This window comes from Paramormyrops kingsleyae, chromosome 11, assembly GCF_048594095.1.
Source record: "Paramormyrops kingsleyae isolate MSU_618 chromosome 11, PKINGS_0.4, whole genome shotgun sequence".
Taxonomy (NCBI): Eukaryota; Metazoa; Chordata; class Actinopteri; order Osteoglossiformes; family Mormyridae; genus Paramormyrops; species Paramormyrops kingsleyae.
The window spans coordinates 5,932,408-5,959,138 of NC_132807.1; the positions used below are offsets into that span (position 1 = coordinate 5,932,408).

The 26,731-nt window shown below is 50.3% G+C and overlaps 1 protein-coding gene across 2 annotated transcripts in view; it reads left to right on the forward strand.

Moving 5' to 3' along the window:
* The window catches only part of adamts17 (ADAM metallopeptidase with thrombospondin type 1 motif, 17), a 64,496-nt gene that overhangs the window by 5,454 nt on the left and 32,311 nt on the right, over nucleotides 1–26,731 (forward strand). For both annotated transcript variants that reach the window (XM_072717911.1, XM_072717912.1), the window contains exons 4-10: nucleotides 2,976–3,145; nucleotides 7,157–7,240; nucleotides 7,438–7,595; nucleotides 11,137–11,180; nucleotides 16,522–16,627; nucleotides 21,752–21,892; nucleotides 25,057–25,207. In XM_072717911.1, coding sequence (XP_072574012.1) covers nucleotides 2,976–3,145; nucleotides 7,157–7,240; nucleotides 7,438–7,595; nucleotides 11,137–11,180; nucleotides 16,522–16,627; nucleotides 21,752–21,892; nucleotides 25,057–25,207 — 854 coding nt within the window. The remainder of the gene's footprint in view (nucleotides 1–2,975; nucleotides 3,146–7,156; nucleotides 7,241–7,437; nucleotides 7,596–11,136; nucleotides 11,181–16,521; nucleotides 16,628–21,751; nucleotides 21,893–25,056; nucleotides 25,208–26,731) is intronic.

Below are 26,731 nucleotides of genomic sequence, written 5' to 3' on the forward strand. Positions count from 1 at the left end.
CAACCCCCACACTCACGTCTGCTTAGGACTGATGGGCCCCTGCCAGCTCCCTCATCCGCTTCCCCCCCGGCGGCCTGTTGAAAAACCTCAGAGAAGAGCGTTTCGACGCCCCCCCCCCTCCCCAATTGCTGTGTTCCCTTGAGGAATGGCGTGCTGACTGAGACACATTGTATATCCATTAAAGCTCCATGTCCTGAATGCTTCAGAGCTCCGCTGTCTGCTCCCAGCCGTCCCAGCACTCTTGGTGGAGTGACACTGGCCGGTCCGGCCCGAGCGGAAATCAGCGGTCCGGAGGGTCGGCTGGCGGGACGGGTGCGGGGCAGCAGAGGGCGCTCCTTCCCCCGGTGCGGGGCGCTGAATGTGGGTCACGCCGGGTCTCTGATACGAATACCGGCTTGCTGAGATTACAGCCGTTGGCATCTGCTTTAAAAAAAAAAAAAAAAAGAAAGAAACTGCACACATGCGCTCAATTTCCTTCTGAGTTTTGTTCAAAAATGCCTGTTGCATAGGAGCCCGAGGGCAACGGGGTTCATGGGTGGTTGGATATCAAAATGTCTCCTGGAAAAGGTGTACAAGGTGTGCTGCGGTGGGGCGGGGTCCTGGCCCAGGAGAGGGGGCTGCACGAGGCTCTAAATGGGTTTATGCTTTTTATTGGACGCCTCTAACCCCACGGAGGGCAGTCCCGGCGGACGCCTCTAATCCCGCGGAGGGCAGTCCCGGTGGACGCCTCTAATCCCGCGGAGGGCAGTCCCGGCGGACGCCGAGGACCCCATCTTCATATGACCAGCCTGTATCCCTGGCCGGCGTTCCGAGCGCCTCCTGCGGAATTAGAGCCCTGGATGTTGCTCTTAATAATTAGCACCCGTGCTTATATGGAATGAGGGGTCTGTCTTGAGCCAGGCTCTGGGATTAGAACCCGGACTTTTCTGCGGTCTGCATTGGAATGAGACGGGAATGTTAAAAATGTTGGACCGTGTGACGCCGCTGTGCAGCAGCCTCCGGTTCCTTAATGGCACACACTCGTTCTGAGGAGTCATTCCCGGCACATTTCGGTACCCCCTCCCCTCCTCGCTGCTTGGGGGATTTGGGTTCAAAGTAGTAAAAAAAAAAAAAAAAATCCACACTACCAAAATACCTGACTTCTGGAATATTCTTCATGAGGGATATGCAGCATCTCGGCGCACGTTTGGAGTTAGGGCTGCCCTGAAATTTGTGGTGCGGTTCTCCAAGGTCTAAAGAGTCGCTGTGGATTGTCACATGATTGACAGCGGCCAATGGGATTTGGTTAAGTGGTCAGGGGAGGTGGCCTTGAACAGAGAGGGCCTCTTTGTGCTGTATGGGTCCTACCAGAGAAGCTGAGGCGACCATAAAATATGCACCTCTCCTGAGGAAACGGAATTTAAGAGCCGCCGTAATTTTCTTTATGTGTTCTGTTCATGGCTTGGATGCTTTCCTGAAAGGTAGCAAAGCACGATTGTGACATTTTCACCAGGAGTGGTCCCCCTTATTAGGTGAAGTGTGTTTTGTTAGCGGTTATGGCTGCTGGTCCTCTGGGATTCTCCCCTCTAAGTGTCCATGCGCCTACAGTCTGGGCTTTTCTGCACCTCTTGGCATGTCCTGCGCACCGTGTCACTGGTTGGTTGGCTTGAAGACGCCTGTCACCTCGGTGGCAGCCCTACACCTTTTAGACGCCATCACAGTGATCCGAGTCGCTTCTGTGTTGAGTAGGAACTCCTTCAGTCGAACTCTCGCAAATTGATTGGAGCCCTTTTTGAGGGCGACCCGTCGAGATCACGGAGGGAATCTGAGGACAGGTATCGCTTGATTTTGGCCTGAGGTGACTTGCTGGCGGGGAAGCCTGGAGGGAGGCAGCCTGTGGAGATCTGTAAACATCCCTTTACACCATCCGGATCCTAATGGGCACCAGTGGCTGCTAGACTGTGATGTTAGACCTCTGATTTAACACGTTTAGGGTCACCTGAAGCGCAAGCAAAGATGCCCTCCAGAAGTTCTCCTGCGGCCGTTGAGGATGAAGGCTTTGAACAGTAGATGTTCTCTCAGGATTTCTTGAGCAGAACTACCTCACTCGTTCCATGTAGGTAATAAAGGCCGGTCACCTGTCCTGCAATGTACTGTGGGGCTTTGTATCTTTAGCAGGAGAAATGACTTTAGCTTGGGACTGATAGCCCGGCGACCGTGTGTCATCCATCATCGATCTGGTGACTTAGGTAGCTGCAGGTATTTGCTTGTAGTTTTTTGTTTCCCTGCGGTTTGACTCCGTGACGTTTCGATTTTTCCTGTCTCTCTGCTCCTTTGTTGAATGGAAAGCATTAAAAGCAGCCTCTTGCACTGGAGGCGACTTGGCGAGCGCGATTCCGGGCTCCCGCTCAGTCCTCATGGTGACTTTCAGAGTAATTACAGCAGGGATGGCCAGGATTAATTGAGCTCGTTGTGCGCCATGCATGTGGTGACAACCCAAGGCCTGGCGCTCGTTCAGAAATGAGGGAAAGAGAGAGAACAAGGAGAGGAGGGAAGGGGGACAGAGCCAAGGTCCGGTGTGTGCTTTTGGGTGTTAGCCTAGCGGTAGCGAAACAGGAAAGGATGGGAGCAGTCTACTGTAAGCGCTTTCCAAGGGACGTTGACGTCAGGGCCGGAGCAGCCCAGCAGGGGGGGGGGGGGCATGGAGGAGGGGTTTCTAGGTTTTACTGGGGTTGCAGGGTGGAAAGGCTGAGCGTGATGTCCATCAGCACCTGATTGTTCGCAGACCCTCGTTCAAGATTCAAAAAATGACTTGAGTCATTGGAACGACCACAATCCCTGTATGGAATCTCATTCTGGCTGCTTGGGTTTGTGCTCCGCATTTGTGTCTCAGCGGTCTTGCTATGTGTGATTTCCACATTAAGAGGTGTCAGGTGGAATCTTACAGTATCTTTCTCCTCCATTCAGCAAGTGGGGGTGGGGGTGTTGTTTTGCAGGGAAGAAGGAGAGGAAGACCAAGGAATGGGAGGACCGGCGAGAACGCAGGAACGCCATCCGGCGGGGCGGCGACTACACCGTGGAGACGGTGGTGGTGGCCGATTCGGACATGGTGGCGTACCACGGGCCCGAGGCGGCTCAGAGGTTCATCCTGACGGTGATGAACATGGTGAGCCCGCAGACACAACCATGGACACCCGCACGCATGGGAAGGACACGCTCACAGGCACACACACGCATGGGAAGGACAAGCTCACAGGCACACACACGCATGGGAAGGACAAGCTCACAGGCACACACACGCATGGGAAGGACAAGCTCACAGGCACACACACGCATGGGAAGGACAAGCTCACAGGCACACACACGCATGGGAAGGACAAGCTCACAGGCACACACACGCATGGGAAGGACACGCTCACAGGCACACTCACAGGTGTGGACACCCGCACGCACGGGAAGGACACACACGCACGAGAAGGACACGCTCACAGGCACACTCACAGGTGTGGACACCCGCACGCACGGGAAGGACACACTCACAGGCACACACACGCACGGGAAGGACACGCTCACAGACACACATGCAGCTGTGGACGTGGATAGGTGCATGACACACTCGTGCTGGAGATAACGTCCCTCAGGCTCGTTTGGTTGTAACAGATGTCATGAGCAGAATTATTATCTTTCATATTGTGCAGTGAATGACACCCTTTAATCCTCGGAGCCCAAAAATAAATACCACTGTTTAAATTATTTAGCATTTTTTTCCTGGGGATGTTTACATTTTTTCTTTCCCTGAGATGGGAAGAGCTTATTAATGGGAAGAGCTTATTAAAGGGGGTGAGGGGAAGTCCAAACTGCACAGATTATGAGCCCTAGTCTGCTTGAATTTCTTACTTAAGCACGGAAGTGTGTAGGGTTACTGTGTGGGGCGTTCATGGTGGGTTGTTTTGGGGCACCAGTGGGCACGGACAGCCCGAGTCCCACGTCAGGGCACGATATAGAGGGCCGTCCGCTCCATGGCGAAGGTTTCAGGACCTTCTCATCCCTCTTAAGGGGAATGCCGTTGCCATGGCAACCTGAAGGGGAGGGGCAGCGCACTCTGGAGGCTGAGGTCTTGCCGGCTGATGGCTCCTTGTTGGCAAGCTTTATTTCTGCCAGAAGAGTCATATTTAAAAACAAAACATGCACACAGTAAATGCATACACATGCTAAGAATATACCCGGAGTCTGTTGTAGCTCTTCATTCCATGCTCATGTCCTCCCCCCCCCCCGCAAAGGCCTGCACTGGCGTGGGAACCAAAAGAAAATCTGCTCATTCGTCCACAGCACCAAACGGCCTCCCTCTGTGGACCCCGTGCCGGTTCATGTTTTGATCTATAGTTGTTCCCTTGGGTAGGTGGGGGGCATCCCACCCAGTTTGGTCCCACTCTCTGGTAGGTGGACCTAAACATGGACTGGATGCTGGGTCCGGCTCTGAAGGACTCGCACTTGTGCCTTGCCTCCCTGATCATGTATGTCTGTAATATGCTCTTTTTCGTAACGGTGATCACAGCACAGCAGAGTCCTTGGGGTCTCACTGTAAACCTCAGACAACAGCAGACGCTTTTCCTTGAGTTACACAGAGACACTTCACAGACACACACACTAGGTTAATCCAAGACTAAGAATGCTGGTCCTTTGGGCTGTAAGCTGCCTTTTAGCGTGTTGTATCTCTTACTTAGGTATTCGGTGATCATGTGCTGGTGCTTGAGTGGGGATGGTTTATACTAGGGATGCAACGGTACTCGGTAAAATACCGGACCATTCGGTACGCGCTGCACGGTCCGGTACGCCCTTGTGAACCGCGGTATTTCGGTTTTGCACTTCCTTTTGAAAATGGTGCTTAATGCTTATCCGGCTACTGTTAAGCAGTAAGTGCAAATGAGCGAAAGCCCTCCACCGTGAGTTATTGTCCGTTCGTTTTTCTCTCGGAACTCGGAGTTGAGTGACATCACGTCCATCGAGCTACCCACATCTCGGAACAAACATGGCTGCCTCCATGAACACGCTGCTGTGTGTTGTTGCGTTATATTTTAGCAGATTTGGAGTGAGATTATTTTTTCTGAGAGACAAACAAGAAACACGAACTAGTCAAACCACATTAAAAGCCTTAAAAAATATTTTTGTACATTCATAGCGATATTATTTTTTCGAGAGGCAAACTACAAACAAACCAAAGACAAGTCCGGTTAAAATCTGATATTGCATGCTAGGATACTGTTTACGGTCATGATATGGTTATTCTCTACACATGCAATTACATTTACAACTATATTAATACATTTAACAAAATAAACATTTTTAAAGATTTATAAAATAGAATTACTGTTGAGTGTGTAAGCCGCCAGTCCGACATCAACGTCACAAAAGAGTCGTCCGACGGAAAGTTACCATTAATGTCTAATCACTGTTGTGGCTCCACCCACTCGCCCTCTCTCACACTGACGTAACTGGAGCCGAGCTAGCAGCTCGATCGGTACACAAAAGCGGAAAAAAGAAAAACAAACAAGCATGGCCAGCACTAGCGGAACAGTTGAGAGGCAGAAGTTTGAAGAAGCACCGGCTTCGTACAAAACTCCAGTATGGTTTTTTTTCGGGTTCACTGTAGAATACAACGACCAGTGGCCTGTACTACGAAGCGGGGTTACTGGCTTATCGGGGTAACTTGCCAGATTTAAGGTACCACAGTTTAAATGGACTTCATATTCGCTCACTTACATTTTGCCCAGACTTCCTTAAATCCAACAAGTTACCCCGATAAGCCAGTAACCCCGCTTCGTAGTACAGGCCACAGGTAGTCGAAACAGTTAATAGAAATGCCACTGTTTGTAAACATTGCCTAACACGTGTCCCATACGCTAATGGAAACACGAGTATTATGGCTAAGCATCTCAAACGTAGTCATGCTGATATGACGGTTCCTGAACGGAGGACAGACGAAAAGGTAACTGCAGGTAAACAAGTGTCTATCGAAAAAGCTTTTCAATTAACAGACATATCCTGCCACATCCGATAAACATAAGAAAATAACCCGTGCAGTGGGAACATTCATTGCTAAAGATTTGCAACCCTTTTTTGTTGTCGAAGATGCGGGGTTTCGCCACTTTAAAACGGTCGACCCACGTTATGTTGTGCCCTGCCGTACACATTTCAGCGACGTTATAATTCCCGACCTCTGTGACAAAGGCCGCAAAGCCATCGAAAACGATTTGGCTCAAGCACAGAGCCTCGAGTGGAATATACAGTGTTTAGAGCACTTTAACATTTTTAAAAGTGTTTGTTTACATTTTGTAAGTTTGAATTTTATACATGTATACATATTTTATACATAAGAGAGTTTATTATTTGTTTTGTTGTATTATTATTTGTAGTGTTGTGTTTAAACCGAACCGAAACTGTGGCCCAAATACCGAGGTACGTACCGTACCATGGGATACCTGTACCGTTGCACCCCTAGTTTATACCAGGGGTCTCCAACTCCGGTCCTGGAGAGCTACCGTCCAGTAGGTTTTCTATCCTACCTGGTTTCTGATGAGCTGCACCTGTTCTCAGGTAAATACCAGGAACAGGTGTGGCTCATTAGAAGCCAAGTGGAACAGAAAACCTACTGGATAGTCGCTCTCCAGGACCGGAGTTTTACTGTTTGCGTGTCACAAAATCATTTCTTGCTGCTCCTCCCTGTCCCTCTTCTTGTCTCTGTCCCTCTTCCTGTCTCTGTTCCTCTTCCTGTCTCTGTCCCTCTTCCTGTCTCTGTCCCTCTTCCTGCTCCTCCCTGTCCCTGTCTTTCTTCCTGAAACTCTGTCCCTGTCCCTCTTCCTGTCTCTGTCCCCTTCATGATGCAGCTCTACACGCTCAAATTCCCTGCCTCTTAGCTGGTACATCCCAGCGGAATCCCTAGGAGCTCATGATTAAAAGAGGATCTTCAAAGGCGCCTGAGTGCCCTGTGTTATTTAAGGATCACATCATCGGCTGCATGCACCGTCTGAGTGTCCTTTGCCAGCAGGTGTCTGGACGGGCATGATCGCGTGTTTGCATTGGCTAGAGATCAGAGAGGCAATGTGACCCCGTCAGGCTCCTGTAGCTGTAGTCCTGTTATTGAGTGGTTGGTCCTTACTGATGCTCTGTGTCCCGATAGGTGTACAACATGTTTCGCCACAAGAGCCTGGGTGTCAGCATCAACATCCGAGTGACTAAGCTGGTTCTGCTCCACAGCCGCCCGGTCAGTTTGACCTTTGACCCTCCTGTTCTCACTCTAACCTTTTTGCGGCCGAGTCAGGCATTAGTGAAATGGAGGGCAGTGTGTTGAGTTTTTCCTCCTGGTTTTACTGCATTAGTTTTCCCTCAGATATTACCGTAAATAATAATTCTTAAAAAAATCGACCCCCCCTGATTTTCTGTGGCTGGTGCCGCCTTCAGGAGAAGCTGAGGGTGGGTCACCATGGTGAGCGGTCCCTGGAAAGCTTCTGTCACTGGCAACACGAGGAGTTTGGTGGGCCCCGATTCTTAGGCAACAACCACGTTCCCGGAGGGAGAGATGACCCGCCTCCGATGGACGTCGCTGTGTTCGTCACCAGGTGAGGGGGGTGGGGGGAGGGAGGGGTTAGCTTGACAACTGACTTGGCCGTTGGATAGTTTGCCTGCTTTGGCTGATGAATGTTAATGATCCGTCCAATTATATTTCCATCAGCAGAAGAGGTTTGTAACCAATTTTCTTTCTTCGCTGAAACCCCTCATTGCTGGCGTAAGATCACATTCCTGCTTTCCGATTGGCTGTTATTGCCAGGTATCATCCTCAGTACAAAGGGAATCCTTTTGTTTAAATGAACATCCATGTAGCTTGGAAGATCCTATCCATGTCCCTGACTCCTGGTGTAGGTCGCATACAGAGGGCTTTTGTGTCCAGCCCCGTTGTGCTAAATGTGATGTCCCTTCACAACAGAGGTTCTGGGGTACAGGATTGTCATTTTGTCTCGGAAGACTGATGGCAAGGTGATCCGGAAAGTGAAACATGATGTCTCAGCAGATGCCCCGCCTTTTTATGATGGGTTATCTCTCTTAACCAATCAGATTGTATAGGAGCTAGGTCCAAACAACTGGAGGAGGCGGAGCCAAGACATCTGATTGTTTGGTCCCGCTTCCTGTACAATCTGATTGGTTTTGGGAGATAATCATTTTTCGCTCTGCCCTCAGAACATTTTTGTGTAAAGATAACTTGCTCAAGCACACACGTCCCGAGCGAAAGCGTCCATGTCAGCATGTGTCTCATTAGGCCTCTCGCAGAGGCGCTGTTGCGGCTGATCCTTCGTCGTGTGGCGGTTGTTCCCACATCGGTTTCTAATTTAGCAGACAATAGTATGTCGACTCTGGGGACGGCATCCCCCAATTGTAGATCATTACCATCCGGAAAGTATGTTTGTTTTGTTGATGGAATTTGAAAAGGATTCGTTACAGTTATCTTTACAATGAGCTTTTTAAACACTAATTGCTGATGAAATTAAGGGGGGGGGGGGGGGGGGTAGTTAAATTTGGGATATTTTGGTCATCCTCCAGTCAGATGGGGCAAAAGCTGTTCTAGGTTAGTATATAATGGAATTTATAGAAAAAAACTATTTGTTGTTTTTATCTTTATTCGTATCACTCAGTATTTTTTCCCTCCTCTCCAAAGTGAGTAACACAGCTTTACATGTGACCTGGGTGAGGGGGACGTCCAATGTCCCACGTTGTCCCACGTTGAAAGGCCCTGTTTCAGCCGACTTGTGGGGATCTGACCCCGGGGCCTTGAACTCCTTTGAAATGTTCAACTTTCTGATGGGAAAAAAGCTTCAGGAATGGTGGTTGGGGGGCTTTCCTATCAGTTACACTTCGTCGTAAGGCAGAAGCTGCTGGAATCCGTAGCTGGACGATGGCAGTGGTCGCAGTCGGAGAAGCTAGCCTTCGCCTGCGGAGGCTGAAATGCCAGCCCTCTTCTGCCGGTCCGGGATCCTATCGTCACAGCTCTGTCACTGTCGGGGGGGGGAGTCCGGTTGACGAGCCTCGACGCCATTGCCTGCACGCCGCCCGGCCGCGTGACACGCCTTCTGACAGGTGACAGCCGCCCGTCTGAGGCTATACCGGGCAGGTTGCCGGGCGACAGGACACCCTACACCTGCTTGGCGTGCCGCCCTGCCCCTGCTTATCCAGGGGGAAATCTGCAGCATTGATTCCAGCCTGGCAAAGAATGAAGAGGCTCGGAGTTTCTTGTTTTATCCGCTCCCTAAACGGGAAACGGGCAGCATTCCAGACTCCGGCAGATTAGCAGGAAGAGACTGACTACGTTTGTGTGCATCGTCACTTCATCCTTTTAGTTTATTGACTGGAGAATTCCCTTTAATGGAGAATGTCTGCTTCCTGAATCGTTCTTACCTGTTGTGTGTCTTTAGGCCTGGGATACGGTTTGGTTATAGGAAATGATGGGGTTCAGGACCCCCCCCCCCCTTTCCCCGTAATGGTCTGCTCCCTCCCTTTGTGATCACTAGGGGCAGATAGTACTGCGCGGTTTGTGGGATGGGAGGCATGAACCGGATCCATCTATACACATGCATCGTTTAGACCTGCTGATTGTGAACTCCCGAAACCCCACCCCCCACCCTTCTGGGAGTGTTCGAGTCATGCAAGGGGGCGGGATTTCGCAAGATGGACTGGTCAAAGTTCTTGTCCCTCTTCAGATATAAGCATGGTGTTTAAACGCCTCCACATGAGCCTGAGCAGTGACAGGACGGCTCCCCCCACTGTTCATCTTGTGATATTTAATCCCAGTAGAAGAAGTCGTAACTGCAGACATCTACAGAGGCAGCACGGATCGGGGCCTGACCAGTGTCTCCCGTTTCTCATGCTCAGATGAAGATGCACTCTCTCTTCTTGCTCAGAGCCTGCCGTGTCGTGCTTGGGGTGCACACAGAGCCCGTGTGCAGAGCTGTAGCCGTCCGGCCCCCACCCTCGGCTGAATTTCCGGTGCGCCGTCGGCTGAGAATCGGCACAGAGCTCTTCGCTCCATCAGTCGGGCATTAAGGGACAGTGGATGGAGAATTATGGGCAAGGAGAGACCATTTGTTCCTACCGGAGGTCACATGAGGGGGGGGGGCGGGTCATGTTCCCAGAGTAAGCTACCACAAGTCTCTCGCTTTGACTCCTGTAATTGACCTTCGACGAAACTCGATCTGTGTGAAACAAATAGGAAGTTGTAGCTGATTTATAGTTGGAGTAAGAGTTTTGTTTTTATGCTCTTTGTCAGTTTTCATGCCAAGGCCACTAGGCTGCGAAGGAACACAGTTAATCCTCCCCAAGAGGGGGCCCTGCTTGGACTGCGATAAATTAGCTTTTGTTGTTCCACTGTTAAGTCTGATTCGTTATTCGTAATTTATGCGCCGAGGGGCATGGCGGGACACGGCCGGGTCATTTCAGAATGTCGGCCAAGCGGGGAGACGATGGCGGGTTCCGCCCTGTGATTGACCTGCCTGAGGACGAGCTCACAAGTGAGGAAAAGAGACCCAGACCATTTTATATCTCCAAGTAGAGCTAGAGGAGAAGGGTTTTGTTATAACCTGAAGACGGGTGTAAAGGGATGGTTCTGCTGGGGTGACTGGCATCAGTGTTCCACCACGACGACACTGACATCATATCAAGCTGGTTTAGCCTCGTTATTGACATCGCCAGCTGATTACCTTCTCTTACACCTTCCCATCATGGCTGAGAGAAGTCAGTCTACTGAGAGGTGTTTCAAAGGTAAATGTCACTGCAGTTAGAAGGCAGGCAGGGTTAGAAGGAAAGCTTTTGTTTTGTGTGTTTAGGCCGGTGTTTCTCAATCCGGTCCTCAGGCATCCACAGACCCGGGAGGTTGCTGGGAAGGAGCAAAAACATGGACTGGCTGTCGGTCCCCGAGGAGTGGATTAGGAAACACTGTTTTAGGCTGTAAACCTCACAGATGAGATTGGAAATCAGTGTAAAAGCCTTGCGAATAGTTCTCCAGAAAAAGAGATCAACCATGTTAGTACATTTAGTCTGTATGAGGAGCCTAATATGAGTTTTAAAATGCCGTTTGCACATGCCGTCTAGTGATGGATCTTACTTCCTTTCCAGGACCGATTTCTGTGTCCATAAAGATGAGCCGTGCGACACCGTTGGTGAGTAATACCCGTCCGTTTGGGCTGAGGGCCTCTGAGATCTCAGTGTTGAATGTGGATATTTTGATGCGTGAGATCTTCAGGAGACATCACAGCCATGGACGATGGTGATGAACTTCCCAGATCTTTCATGTCAAAGGCTGAGGATCGACTCCCCTAAGCTCCTCTTTCTGGTTGTAGCATAAATCCTGTTTTCTAATGCCAGTCAGAAGATAAGCGGTGACGTGGCTGTCCTCGGCTCCACGTGGGAGAGCCTTCGGAATGCAGAGCAGCGTTCCCGGCAGTGTGACCCCCCAACGCTCAGTTTATAAATGTACCCGCTCAGGAGACCACCTGGTGGCACGTGCATGGTGGAGGAACCCGGCGAGATGCATTCCTAGCTAAGCTGCTGAGGAAGCTGCAGTTTCAGCAAAGACCTTGAGATATCTGATTTTAAAATTGTTTTTTTTCTTTTCCATTTTCGTCGTCAAATTTACATGGAAATGGATTTGCTGACCCATAGGTTCGGCTGAAGTTCTAGAAATAATAATTGCATGTTTTAGACTTGCTGCGGTTTCTCGGAGTTGCTCCTGATAAATGGGTATTTGGTCAATATTGATACAGAGCTCATTCAGCGTGTCAGTGACTACGGCAGGATGGAGAAAGGGCTCCCTGTTCCGTCTGTATCTCACTGCTTCATGCCTGAAAAACACAGATCTGCAGCAGAGAATCACGCCTTATCTGTAGGATTTAAGCTGAACAGGACGTGCCTCTGTGACTTTTCTGTTCTTACTAGTTATATATCATCTGAATGAGGCCCGTCAGAGACTGAAAATGTTGTGTTCGGCAGAGCTGTGTTGTGGCCTCTCCTAGTTTGATTTATGTGTCTGAAAGTAAAAAAAAATAAATGCATTATTAGTATACAGCATGCAGCATACAGAGATGCATTCATCTTTTCCTTTTTTGATGACTGTTGAGTTTTGTAAACTAGCGCTCTTTTAGTTGGGGGGTTTAAATATGCGGTGAAATAAGTTTTTGGTGGAAATGGGGGGGCTTGAGAAGAATGAGAGGCATGTTGAGACCAGTGCTGTGGATTTCAGTCTCCGCTGACTGGGGGGCGACTGCATCCGTCACCCTAAACGCATAGGAACGTCCCTGTGGAGAGCTTCACGTCCAACACAGAGCCTTTGAACGGGCGATACGATTTATTGTGTGTCTGCACGTAATGATAACCTGCGGATGTGGGAGGGGTGTCCCATCCCCCCCCCACTGAGGGCGTGCATATTTCCAGACTGAAGGCCCCCCTCCCCATACCTTTAATTTTAAACGTAATTTACGAGCTCCTCCCCCTTCCGGAAGAGTGTGATCCCAGAAGAGATAAGCGTGGCTTTGGGGCGTCTGTGCCAGCCGTTTGGGCGGGGGATTGGAGCTCCCCCCCCCCCCGGTCTGTCTGCCGGGCCCCGGCCATGAACCCCCACTCCCTAAGTGCACCGTGCCGCGTCCTGCCTCGTGCGCACCGTGCCGCGTCCTGCCTCGTGCGCACCGTGCCGCGTCCTGCCGCGTGCGCACCGTGCCGCGTCCTGCCGCGTGCGCACCGTGCCGCGTCCTGCCGCGTGCGCACCGTGCCGCGTCCTGCCGCGTGCGCACCGTGCCGCGTCCTGCCGCGTGCGCACCGTGCCGCGTCCTGCCTCGTGCGCACCGCCGCGTCCTGCCTCGTATATAGTGCAACATTTATTTTTTCCTTGGAATTGTTCTGCCTGTAACCACAGACGCTGACATTTTTCTGGAGTTTCCCGTGGGGGAAGGCGGGAGCAGCGTGCCCGGACACGGACTGGGGGGGGTTCAGTCACGGAGGGTGGCTGTTTTCATTCCTTTCAAGTCCTTCCTTTTTTCCTGTCCTCTTCTCAGATTATTGTTTTTTCCTCCATGTTTCCCCTCCTCGCCTCTGTTCCCCGAGAAGCAAGGCTCAGCGTTCCCAAAATACTTTGCGGGTAGCTGGGGAGCTCCTGTGGCGTGCTGCCTCGACGAGTGGGGTCTGCCATGTACCTGCCCCCGACGAGTGGGGTCTGCCATGTACCTGCCCCCGACGAGTGGGGTCTGCCATGTACCTGCCCCCGACGAGTGGGGTCTGCCATGTAACTGCCACCGACGAGTGGGGTCTGCCATGTACCTGCCTCGACGAGTGGGGTCTGCCATGTACCTGCCTCGACGAGTGGGGTCTGCCATGTACCTGCCACCGACGAGTGGGGTCTGCCATGTACCTGCCACCGACGAGTGGGGTCTGCCATGTACCTGCCTCGACGAGTGGGGTCTGCCATGTACCTGCCCCCGACGAGTGGGGTCTGCCATGTACCTGCCACCGACGAGTGGGGTCTGCCATGTACCTGCCCCCGACGAGTGGTGTCTGCCATGTTACTGCCCCCGACGAGTGGGGTCTGCCATGTACCTGCCCCCGACGAGTGGGGTCTGCCATGTACCTGCCCCCGACGAGTGGGGTCTGCCATGTTACTGCCCCCGACGAGTGGTGTCTGCCATGTTACTGCCCCCGACGAGTGGGGTCTGCCATGTACCTGCCCCCGACGAGTGGGGTCTGCCATGTACCTGCCCCCGACGAGTGGGGTCTGCCATGTTACTGCCCCCGACGAGTGGGGTCTGCCATGTTACTGCCCCCGACGAGTGGGGTCTGCCATGTACCTGCCCCCGACGAGTGGGGTCTGCCATGTACCTGCCCCCGACGAGTGGGGTCTGCCATGTACCTGCCACCGACGAGTGGGGTCTGCCATGTACCTGCCACCGACGAGTGGGGTCTGCCATGTACCTGCCCCCGACGAGTGGGGTCTGCCATGTTACTGCCCCCGACGAGTGGGGTCTGCCATGTACCTGCCCCCGACGAGTGGGGTCTGCCATGTACCTGCCCCCGACGAGTGGGGTCTGCCATGTACCTGCCCCCGACGAGTGGGGTCTGCCATGTACCTGCCCCCGACGAGTGGGGTCTGCCATGTACCTGTCCCCGACGAGTGGGGTCTGCCATGTACCTGCCACCGACGAGTGGGGTCTGCCATGTACCTGCCTCGACGAGTGGGGTCTGCCATGTGCCTGCCCCCGACGAGTGGGGTCTGCCATGTACCTGCCCCCGACGAGTGGGGTCTGCCATGTTACTGCCCCCGACGAGTGGGGTCTGCCATGTACCTGCCCCCGACGAGTGGGGTCTGCCATGTACCTGTCCCCGACGAGTGGGGTCTGCCATGTACCTGTCCCCGACGAGTGGGGTCTGCCATGTACCTGCCCCCGACGAGTGGGGTCTGCCATGTTACTGCCCCCGACGAGTGGGGTCTGCCATGTACCTGCCCCCAAGACCACGTCAGCTATAACAGCCCTGTGTTCTTTGCTGAACACTCAGCAGAATCACTTCATGGCCAGTAGACCCCTCTGGACCAGAATCCCGTTCTCTCTGTGTTAATTAGCAGAAGTGTGGCTACCTGTTAGTTTATTGTAGACCTCAGCAGGGTCATTTTGGGGGGGGGGGGGGAGAGTGGATATTTGTGATTTGCCAAGTAGGGGGAAGGGGGGTAGTCTGCAGGCCAGGGAAGCTCAGTGAGAGCCACTCATTAAACCCAGAGAAATCGGGGTGGGGGCTGTGTGCCCCCACCTTGCGGCTGTTAAACCTGAGCACCCCCCCACACCCAGCTCTGGCTGTGCTGCCACTGACCTTGTTGCAGCCCCCCAAACCATAGCCATGCCTGCAATGTATGACGTCATCGTGGCTCCCCCTCTTCTGCGACGATGGTCTGCTCCGGGAGCCCGAGGCCCGGTGTTGGTGGATCTCGGGCAGGGGGGGCTTTGTGTTTTCTTGCCACCTTTGATCTAGGGTGGGGATCAGGGGTATTTGCATTGCCATATTGCTGTTTGTCTTTGTGGGAGGCTACAAAAACAGGGCCGTGGATGTAGCAACTCAACGCCTGGGTTTCCCACTCAGCTCACCAGCGCCTCCTGCTGCCACGGAGGTCTCAAGCTATGACTTCCATTTGGCATTTTTAAATTTTTTATTGCAATTTATTCTCTGGGAGGCATTGAGTCACACCTCTCACACTTCCTGTGTAAGTCCAGGGTGAGAGTTGCTCTCTTGTGACTCTTTGTTCTTCCCAGATTATTTTCAGGACCCCGGATTATGTTCACGCTGAAGATTTTTGCCGGCAGCGAGAAGTAGCAGAAATGTTTTTATATTAGCATTTGGGCCCAGGATGCTGAGTGGGCCAGGCATCTCGCTTAGTGCCCCCCCCACCCACTCCGGCCCCCCCCATCCCTGCCTTACAGAGGCGAAGAACAGAGTAACAAAACAAGGGCTGAAAAAGTTTGCTGACGTCTCCTTATCAAGATAAGCTGTACAAAACGGCTCGATAATTCATGGCTGAGTATGACGTCACAGTAAGCTGCTCTGAATTATGATTTAGGACAGGATTACAGAGAGCCAAGAGACTAACTGAAAAATGTTGTATGAATAATAATAATAATAATAATGGTGAGTAGAGGCAGTATATTTCACTTCAGGTTTCTTGCTGGGTAAGTTGCTCTTCGGGGCGAGTGTGCGGGATTTTAAGCCGACTAGTGTAAGCTCCTGGGATGTGCCGCTGTCTCTGTGGAGCTCTGCACAGGAGCTGCGTTATTAGACCCTAGATGGCTCAGAATCGCCTCCTGTTTGTTCAGTTTGCCCGTGTGGCGCCTGGAGGATTTCTCCTGCTTTTTTCCTTTATTGGTTGTCTTGATTCTTGAGGGGCTCGGCAAATAGAGAGGTTCATGATGAAATGGTCTGGTTAATTTGCGGGGCCGCTTTTGAGGGAAGTCTTCTGCTAAGCCTTCCTCTGCGGATTCAGACTCTGCCGACCATCATGACATCAGCTCTGCGTCCAGTGGGACGCGTCCCCTCTGGCCCTGTAGGGATCCTCTGCCGGTGCAGAGTGACCCCCTGCGTGGGTGAGGTCAGAGCCCCGGAAGGTGCTGGTGCTCATTAAGTTGTGTGTGTGTGTGTGTGTGTGTGTGTGTGTGTGTGTGTGTGTGTGTACGCTTTTCCTTTGTTTCTGGTTTGAGCGTTTCTAAATACCCAAACAAAAATTAAAGAAAAACCCTCGTCTGCAAGCGTTAGCTGATTCCAACCAGATGTTTCTCACTTTTTAAATACGTGTTGTGCGTCATTCTCTTCACGGCACGTGCAAAGTGATGTTTTTAAAAAACTGAATATCATCTGGGGTGGAGGAGGGTAAAAACCAATGAGGTCACAGCCTTCTATCCTTTATGGGCTTGCAGGAAGGCCAGTGTGGACCCGGCTGCGGTGGTGCCCTTCCAATTCACATTTACCCCCCCACAGGAATCGCCTATCTGGGCGGGGCCTGCAGTGCCAAGAGGAAGTGCGTGCTGGCAGAGGATAACGGTCTGAATCTGGCCTTCACCATCGCCCACGAGCTCGGCCACAAGTAAGAGCCGCCGTGCCGTTTTCACACACTTCGGTATTTCTGTTCTCTCTAGTCGCTTACGCTGCTTCTCCGCTGGCATACCGGAACCGAGCCGCGACTAGTCACAGTACGGTTCCAGCGCGCTTTGGGTTTTCCACTGCAGAACGGTCGACTACGTAAAGGCGGGTTTGGCGAGCGACAGTGATGTAAAACCGAAGAGACACTTATTTACTGTTCACACAGTGTACATCATGATTTACTGTGTGCTAATGTCCACCAGTAAGTCTAAAAGACTCGCCATGTTATATTAGCATCCAAGGCTAGTCGAATTAGCATTCGCTTTTGTAAATTTGCATTACGAATCCATTCTGTTCAGCTGTTCTCTACTGCTTTTTATGTGTGATGTGAGATACTACTACTACTACTACTACTACTACTACTACTACTACTACTACTACTACTACTACTACTAATAATAATAATAATAACAATATATAGAATATGTCCTTTTCTCCTTCAGATAATCCATGTGCAGAACATCAGTATTTGTGGATTTCAATCAATTAGATGGTGGTAACACAACCAGCTCAGTTTAAACGCAGTTAAGTTACAGTTTGATGCTATACAATGGGAAGTGGTCTGTTTGCGGTTCTTGGTGACTGAGAAAAAGCATCATTATAAGCCTAGTTAGATTCTTTGGCTTGTTACAGTACTACCCTAAAGCTCTTTGGTCAGAAGGTGCCCCCCCCCCCACTCTCTCGTGCCCAGTCCCCCCTCTGCTGACCCCAGAGGTCAAGGTCAGGAGGTCAAATGATTCAGTTTTTTAGCAGTTGGCTGGGTTTCCTTAAAATTCGCCAGTGTATCTTAAACGGCAGCTGTCGCCTGAAATGCATCGGGGTCACTTTGTTTGGAGGGCAGAACTTTTACATCTCCCTGAAGCCCCCCCCCCATTTGAGTGGTTCTTGGGAACTCCCAGACGCTTTAATCCTGTTTAACTCTGATTGCTCCCACAGACAAAGGCTTCAGTGTGAGCTGGCTGGGAATGGTGACTGTAAGTTTCTGGGGGGGGGGGGGGGGTCTCGGATTGCCAGGTTTGGGACCCGAGGAGTATCTTGGAAGATGCCATGTCATCCTTCTCATGTCGACGCTTTCTACTGCTCAGCTGGTGCAAAGGTCACTCCATTAAGCGAAATCCCCGCGACCCGACTTCCCCTGGAAAGCTGTTCCTCTCAATCCCGCTCCCCGCCGAGACCCTCCCCTCTCCGACATAGCTGGTCTGCTTGTCCTGTTTTTCCATTTTTTATACCGTACCGCAGAAAAGGAATACCTGCTTCTCACATGACGCGATGCTTTGAAATGTGACACGCGGCTGATTTTATTGACCGTTTGGGGGGAAAAAAAGAGCCTTTTTCGAGACGAGCGCCTTAGCGCTCCCGCCATTAGCCACCGCTAACCCGGCCTGGATCAGCTGCACCGCCACCGAAGCTGCACGCCTGGGGTGCAGGCAGCCTTTGGCCCTGGCAGCCAGTGTCTCTGTACGTCACGGGCTTCATTTAAGTGGTTTAATTCCACGGTTTCTTAAATTCAGCGTTTGGCCTTCTGGCTGTAAGTTGGTGTTTTTCACTGGTGGGCTATGAAAGTGTTTACAGAATTAGCTGTAATTTGTTAAACAGCTCCACTTTAAAACCTCTTGCGATATCTCATTAGCATGACCTGCATGTAACGCAGGCAAACTTTATTATGCGACGGATAATAGGAGGCTGACTCCAAGGGAGACTGGGAAGGCTGCAGTCGGGCGCTGTTGGGGGCGGGCGCTGGCACTGGGCCGCACGTGATCCCCGGTCGCCCGGCGTAACTTAATCAGCCAGTGTCACGTTTGAATAGAGCTGTGCGTGAGGCTGGCCGGGAGCGTTTCGCAGAGGGTGAGGTCATAAACCCAGCGCCGCATGGATCACATGTGGCACCATAAAGGCGCTTCGTAAAGCTTCACTCCATAAAACCGCCGTACAGGGGAAACCCAAGAGCCTCTTGGCAGTTAATTTTAGCATGTGAGGTGCTGAGTGTGTTATCTGGGACTGTGTGTGGCTCATTCATTTAGGAGGCCTTGCCTTAGAACAGAAAGGTTGTTGGTCCAAGTTCTGTTTAACTGTTGGAGTCTTAAACTCAGTTGGTCGCAGGACCGGCGCTGCTTTCTTAATTGTACGTTGTTTAGGATAAAAGCATCTGCTAAGTATTTAAATGACCTGCTGTACTGTAACGCAGCGTGGGGGGGGGGGGGTCCATGGATTTGTGGCGTGACGCAGGGCAGCCATCTTCATTCCTGATGACTCCAGCATCTCAGACGCAGAACATTTTGTCATCGTTTCTATAAGCACTTCTCCAGCAAGCGTGACCCGCTTGCCTTTAATCTCCACACCCCGGCGATCATGAGGGTGTGAGATTGTGTGCTGATGCCCGTCTCCTTTCCTCAAAGTTTAAGGCAGAGCACGACCCCTCTTCATTTGAGGAACTCTCCCCATGGGGGGGGGGGGGGGGTCATTTTAGGACGTCCTCAGGGTTTTTCAGCCGTCCTGCTCTGCGCTGTCACTCCGCGTGGTGATTTGGGGAGATGTGTGAACCGCATATCCTTTGTCATCCTGCTTATGAAAGCTTCCACCTTCCAGTTGAGGAGAGAATTTCCCAGTGTGAGATCCCCCACCCCCGCACTGAGTTTGTGGTGTTGGTGTTGTTAGTGTTCGGTTTACACAACAGACACCATTTGATAGTAAGACATGAATTTTTCAGTTTGGTCTGGTCTCTAGCTGATGCCTCCGTGGCTTTGCTGTAAACCCCTGTGGGGGGGTTACTCAGAGTAATGGCCCCCTCCATACCCCCCGACCTTTCTGCAGACTCCTGTGTGGTGCTGACAGATGCGCTCATCCTCCCGATGCGGCTGTCCCGCGGCCCTCCCCGCCGTCCTCGGCTTGGGGGGGCGGGCACCTTGTCCTCTGCATTTCCATTTCCTGGTAATTGCGGAGGCTCGACTCCCAGTCTCTGCTTCTCCTCTGGCCCCGATCTGCTCTGATGCATCCCATCCTTCACTGTGGAGAGCTTTTCTTGAAATTTCCTACCTAAACAAGGAACTTCAAAGACTGGGGTTACCTCGCAGGAGCAGAACCGCTGTTGTTACCCCGAGAAACAGGCTGCTCCTCGTCTGTGGCTTGCCGAGATAATTTTCACGCACATAACTGGGTTTTCTACAGCAAAGGGAACAAATAATTACAGTCATGACTTTTTAAAGCTTCTTTTATATTTAATATTTCTCTTATGGCCTTTAATGTTTGGATTATGGTGCACATATTACAAATATTAATGACTACTCCCAAGAACTCTCACTGAGTGAGTCCGTACTAAAGAAGATAAGAGCCAGGCTGATGTCAGCATGGATTTGTGAAGGACATGAGTGTTTGTTTACTGACAGGGTGGGGGCTTCTCTGTCTCCCTGCTCTGCTGCTTGTTGGCCAGGGACTGGGTGCCTGGATAGTAATTCTGTTTTTAACAAGCTGCCTGGCTTCATGTTCCTGCCCTCTCTTTCCTCCAAACTAACCGATCCACTAACTAGTTTGTTACTTTTTCTACTTACACTGATACATTTCCACTAAAATGTGGTACTTCCTGAACATAAGGATTAACTACTGTCTTTAAATGTACAATTAAAAAATTATTATTGATGTGTCATACCAAAATGGTAGCTAATTAAATAATAAAGATGGTATGAGTGCATAGGCTTCATCAGGCAGTGTATTTGACAGCCCTGCCCTGGTGGGTGGTCGTCTGAAAGGACCCAGACGGATGTCTTTGCTTCCCACTGTGTTGTTTTAGATCTTTCGTTTAACGGCTTTTGATGTGTGAGCTTTGAACTTCTTACAGCCTGGAATCAATGGAAGCCTCACCTCCACTTTTTAATCCTTCTGCTCTGAACCGGCTCCTTGCAAAGGCAGCTGATGGATGGACACGTAGGCGGTTTAATTGAAACAATAATTTGGAAAAAGACACCAGTGCTCATGGGTGCCAAGCCAGGCAAACGTCACGCGGACCCAGTGGATGCTGCCGCAGAATGATGTGCCGGAGTGGGATTAGCCTGAGGAGGGCGCCACACATGCGGGTCTCCTAGGTCACAGGTGTCCGACTCCAGTCCTGGGGGGCCGGAACCCTGCACATTTTTGGGTTTCCCCTCATTTAACACACCTGATTCAATGTCTTGCGCTAATTACCACATAGCTGCTGAGCTGAATCATTTGTAGTGGAACAGGGAAAGAACTGAGCTACACAAGGCTGTGCCCCCCCCCCCCAGACTGCAGTTTGACACCCCTGTCCTAGGTCTCTGCAGACTAAAATGTAAGTTAAATAAAAATTGTTCTGCGATATACCTCACACGTGCGTAGCGTATTTAATGCGCTACTTCACATCGCTGGTTTAATTTATATTGTATTTCTTTAGCTGATATTTTTTATCAAAAGTGATGTACAACTGAGAAAACTGGGTCAGCTATTCCCCGGGGTTAAGAGCCTTGCTCAGGGACCCAACAGCAAAATTACTGTGTGGACACTAGGCTTCGAACCAGCAACCTTCAGATTAGACACAGCGTCCTAACCCGCTGAACCATACACCCTAATTTCGTAGCGGGGTCGTGTGAATGTTCAGCATGGTACATCATGGAAGCGTGGTTCTGCTGTGCTGCGCTTTCCATCTGGGCCTTGCAGAAGCTTTGGCCTATACCTGTTCTGTTCTGCATCGTGGGATGGGCCTGACGTATTGGGATCTTCGGTGGGCCCTCCTCCAAACCCCCTGCCCCCCCTTTCCCTGCTGTAACCTGGGAACCGTCGCTCTGCCTTCTAACTCCAGATCCTCCTTTCTGAAGTTGCTGTTCTGGAATGTAGGTTGTGGCTTTGGAAGATTTGTGCCATAATTACCCAGAGTCACTCGCTGGTCTGTCCTTTCCCCGCCGCCGTGTTTAATCCTTTTTACATTCCCTCCTCGTGTTGTGTGTAGTGGGTCATGTGACCTCTGCAGCTGGTTTGTGTGAGTTTGGGGGGGGGGGGCTAATTGCGTCCATGTGGCAGGATTGAGTGGGGGGGCTGTGTGACTCCTGCTTCTGTCCCTCAGCATGGGCATGAGCCACGACGACGACCACGCCACCTGCACCGGACACTCGCACATCATGTCGGGGGAGTGGGTGAAGGGCAGGAACCCCAGCGACCTGTCCTGGTCCACCTGCAGCCGCGAAGACCTCGAGAACTTCCTCAGGTGAGCCGCTTTCGTGAGTGACGAAACATGGAGAGCGCTTACGTCGTCGTCCGCAGCCGCGTCTGAGAGAGAAACAGCCGCCGTCCTGCTGTATGTTAAGTTTAGAGACAGTACGGCTGGTCCTCAGTAGAACTGGCAAACCCGGGCGGGGAGGGGGCTCGTCTGGGGGCACCTGGCAATGCGCTTCCTTTTGGTAGAGTGACTGGCATCACTATGGCGGTTCCCTGCTGCCAGTTTCCCCAGCAGTGTCTGCCAGGGCTGCGTCGTGATTATATTCCACATGCTGAATAATCACCAGGGCTTTATATGATGGGCGTAAACATTTGTCCGGACTCTGGCTTTTCGGTACAATGCAGACGTTTACTTACGGCCCCAATTTGATAAGCAGATTAGTAGTGCAGCTAAAATATTATTATTGGTGCATTGTGACGCCCAAAAGTCAGTAGTCTCTATAAATTTGCTGTATCCTTATGTCTATTAAATTCAGTTAGCGGAGCGCGCCACATGCTACTGTACGTCACGCGCCATGGAAGCGATAAGCACTGAGGTAGCGGTGAAGAAAGGGACAGCTCAGCATGCACATCATGCTTTAAAAGAAGAGATTATTGCGCTTGTGGCATATAATCGGGACGTGATACTATGCAGCCCTGTCTGCTGGCACTTGCCTGAACTGGGTTTGCATCTTCCTGTGTACATGAATCCGCCCCGGGATGCCGGTGAAGGTCTTACCTGGGATGGTGACATCTTAAGGTGGTTCTGTGTGCTAATATAACACCCATATTCAAAAAAGGGGATAGAAGTAATCCAGCAAACTATAGGCCAATCAGTTTAACTAGCATTACTGGAAAAATAATGGAAGCTATAATCCAAGTGAAAATGGTAGATTACCTGGATGCAAATAACATTAAGAGGGATAGCCAACATGAATTTAGGAGAGGTAGATCCTGTTTAACGAATCTACTTGAGTTCTTTGAGGAAGCTACAAGTGAAATTGATCACACGCAGGCCTACGATGTGATCTACTTAGATTTCCAGAAGGCCTTTGATGATGTCCCCCACTAACGGCTTTTGCTAAAGCTCAAAGCTGCAGGGATTTTAGGAACTGTGGCAGCTTGGATCGAAAACTGGTTAACTGACAGGAAGCAGCGAGTAGTTATTAGAGGCACAATGTCACAGTGGGCCTGCGTTCATAATGGGGTACCGCAGGGTTCAATTTTTGGACCACTATTGTTCCTAATTTACATTAATGATATTGACACCAATACATACAGTAAACTGGTTACATTTGCAGACGACACCAAGGTGGGTAGTGTAGCAGATACTGATCTAGCAGCAGAGAGGCTACAACGGGATCTGGATTTAATTAGCGACTGGACTGATACCTGGCAGATGAAATTTAACACAGATAAATGTAAGGTAATCCATGCAGGAAGCAGAAATATACAGTACAGATATTTTATGGGTTCCACTGAAATAAAGGTAGCTGATTACGAGAAAGATCTTGGTGTGTATGTTGATGCTTCCATGTCCCACTCTCGCCAGTGTGGGGAAGCAATAAAAAAGGCCAATAGAATGTTGGGTTATATCTGTAGGTGTGTGGAGTTTAAGTCAAGGGAGGTGATGTTACATTTATATAATTCCTTCAATTTCAATATTAGTTTAAATACTAGAACTCGTGGCCATAAGTGGAAATTAGAGGGAGAACATTTTAAAACAAATTTGAGGAAGCACTTCTTTACACAGCGTGTAGTTAGAGTATGGAATAGTCTTCCTGCTAGTGTAGCGGAAGCTAAAACCCTGAGTTCCTTTAAATCAGAGCTAGATAAGATTTTAACAACTCTGAGCTATTAGTTAAGTTCTCCCCAAACAAGCTTGATGGGCCGAATGGCCTCCTCTCGTTTGTAAATTTCTTATGTTCTTATGTAAATTGATCATTACCATAGCTAATTTCTGACCGCTATTCTTAGTCCCAGTCGAATTGTCTGATTTTCATATTTTAAAGTTGATAAGCCCTTTTCATTACTAACTCTCTTCTTGCTCCATGAGAGAAATTAGTTTTAAAATCAGTTTACGGGGCTCCTTGTCTGTACCTAAAGACGCCTGGGTGTCTGTCGGATGGTATTAGATTATGGAAAGGACCCATCCTGAGGTATGTTCCCTGAAGCTTTCGGATATCCCAGCCGTTTCACATGCCTGGCAGACCAGAATAATGACCACCTCCCTACACATGAGCTGACTGTGTCCGGACTGGGCCTGTACACAGAGATCCTGCTTTTAAGTGATAATTAAGTCCATCTTAATGTAAAGGATCTTCGTCACACTGATCAGGGTGCTTATTTATGTATCATTGATCAGTGCCCCTACTCTAGTGATTACTACGTAGAATGGAAGACCCTTTTCCAGATTTTCAGTTTGTCGAAAGACTGGAATGTTATAAAATAAAGAAGATGATTGTTCTTTGTATGTATTTAAACTTATGAAATGCAAGCTAAGGTCCTCGGAGACCAAAGCTTTCTAACTGATATCGGCCGTCTTTAGGTTGTCATCTCCGTTATGCTGAAGGTCATAACATCCCCATGGGAGCCCAAACGATGCCCTTTACCTCCTTTCTCCAGTTTGCCTTTCACTTTTTACTGCTTCGGAGCTCTTGACATCACCTGTTGCATTAAGTGTGACCGACTGTCCTCATCTTTGTTCGATTCTGAAGCCATGCCATTGACATAAACCCTGAGATACGGTTACCAAACCCATTTCAGATGCTGGAAGATGGCAGGATTCAGAGTACGAGTCGTAACAGGAATCTTACTTAAAGCAGTCATCATAATGCATTATATATTGTATAAAACTTTATGAATGCATTATCAAGGTATCTATACCGCATTAAACATGAGGGTTCTTTAAGTGAAGCGTTACTGAACATAAGAACATAAGAAAAAATACTTTCCCAGATGCGTCACTTTGATGGTTAAAAAAGCACAATAAACACGCCCGTGTCGGAAAAGCTCGGGCACCTCCTGTCGTTTGTTAGATGTTCACAAGAAATGATCTCGCTTCCCGTGGGAGACTCCTGAGAAGTGGGGGCGTGTCCTTAGTGACAGGAACAGAGCAGGTTTCTGTGCTGGGGGGGTGATAGACATTTTCCCATGGGGACACTCTGCTTGCAGGTCCAAGGCCAGCGCTTGCCTACTGCAGATGGACCCGCGCAGCCCCTACATGGTGCGTCTGCCCCCGAAGCTGCCTGGCATGCACTACAGCGCCGACGGGCAGTGCCAGATTTTATTTGGCACCAACGCCACCTTCTGCCAGGATATGGAGGTAGGAGTTTCTCCTGAACTCACTCTGCTTTGCCCTGTTTGTAACGGGGTGCTTTGGTAACCGGCTGGCTAGCTGATGCTAACGTTACCCCAGTTTTTATGTTAAATTGTCTCTAATGTCCTGAATATGTACTTTTCCCATTGTGTGTTGGTAATGCATTTCCATGGTGAAATGGGCCCTTGAAAATTAGGGGGACTTTTTTTTTATTTTAAAATAGATTATATCAAAAGCCCTGTAGTTTGGGTCCAGGCTTGAAGTGGGCCTTTTGTTGAGGACGTCCCCCACGTCAGCGTGAGCTTCCCTGCCAAACCTGCAGAACTTGTCCCTCATATTCGTCATAACCAGCCAAAACTTCTAACTCTGCATGTTTCTCATAAGGAGCACTTGACAGAGATTGGTCGTCCGGTGGGGAAAACCATCCGATGGTTTGATTATAAACTTTGAGAAACATTTGATTACAGCATGTGGCGCAGCCTCAGTGCCTGTGATGGGACGGTCGCCGGTTCGAGCCTGGCATCGGTAGAATAGTCACATGTCTGTGGGCCCTTGAGCAAGGCCCTTAAGCCACAGCTTCATGGGTGTCTCTGCAGGTGGCTCTCCTGTGATGCCAAGATTGCTCCTACGATTGTGTGCCAGGGCAGGATAGGATAATGAAAAGAGAATTTCCTTACTGGGATCTATAAAGTGATTTAAAATAAATATCCAGTGAGCGATGCTGGGGCCAGTTGCTAAGCTAACGTGTCCTGGGGGGGACGGCAGGCTTGCTAATTGGTTGCCTGTGGCAATCCAAGGGCGAGCGTGACACGATTTGTCTTCAGTGCATTGCTCCCCATTCAGCCTTGCGCTCACAAAAAAGAATATTAGCGAGTTCCCGCTTGTAATCGGGTGGATGTGCTGTGGATGTGCTCCACCTCAGCATTTGAGTTTTACTTACAAAAAAATTTCTGAGGGCAGAACGAAAAATGATTGATTTCAGAGAGAACCAGAGACACACACACAGATTGTAGAGGAGGTGGGTCCAAGCAGCTAGAGGAGACAGTGCCAAGACATTTGATTGGTTGGTTTAGCCTTCTCTAGTCGCTTGAACCCTCCTCCTCTACAAAATGGTTGGTTATCTCTATGAACCAACCATTTTTCCTTCTCCCTGAAGAACATGTGTAAATAAAACTCCCATGGGCCCCCCCAGTAGCAGGTCGGAGTGATACGATCCTGGCCAGATGGGGCAGCTGTCAGTGGTGAAAAAGTGGGGGGGGGGGGGGTGAGGGGGTCCTGATCTTGTGGGATATTTGCTTCTGCATTGATACCAAAAGCTTATTAAACCATTTTATAGTTGCATCTGCCCCCTTAGTCCATCTGCTCTATGCCTGTCCCAGTTGTTACAGGACGGTTCCGGAAATATCTAAGTGTTTTTGAAACATTATTTCAGTCACATTTCAAGGGGTGAGTGAATGAGTGACGCAATAGTGTGATCATGTCATGTGTTTTTACAAACTGGTCGTTCCAAACTGGTTTTATTGAAAGATT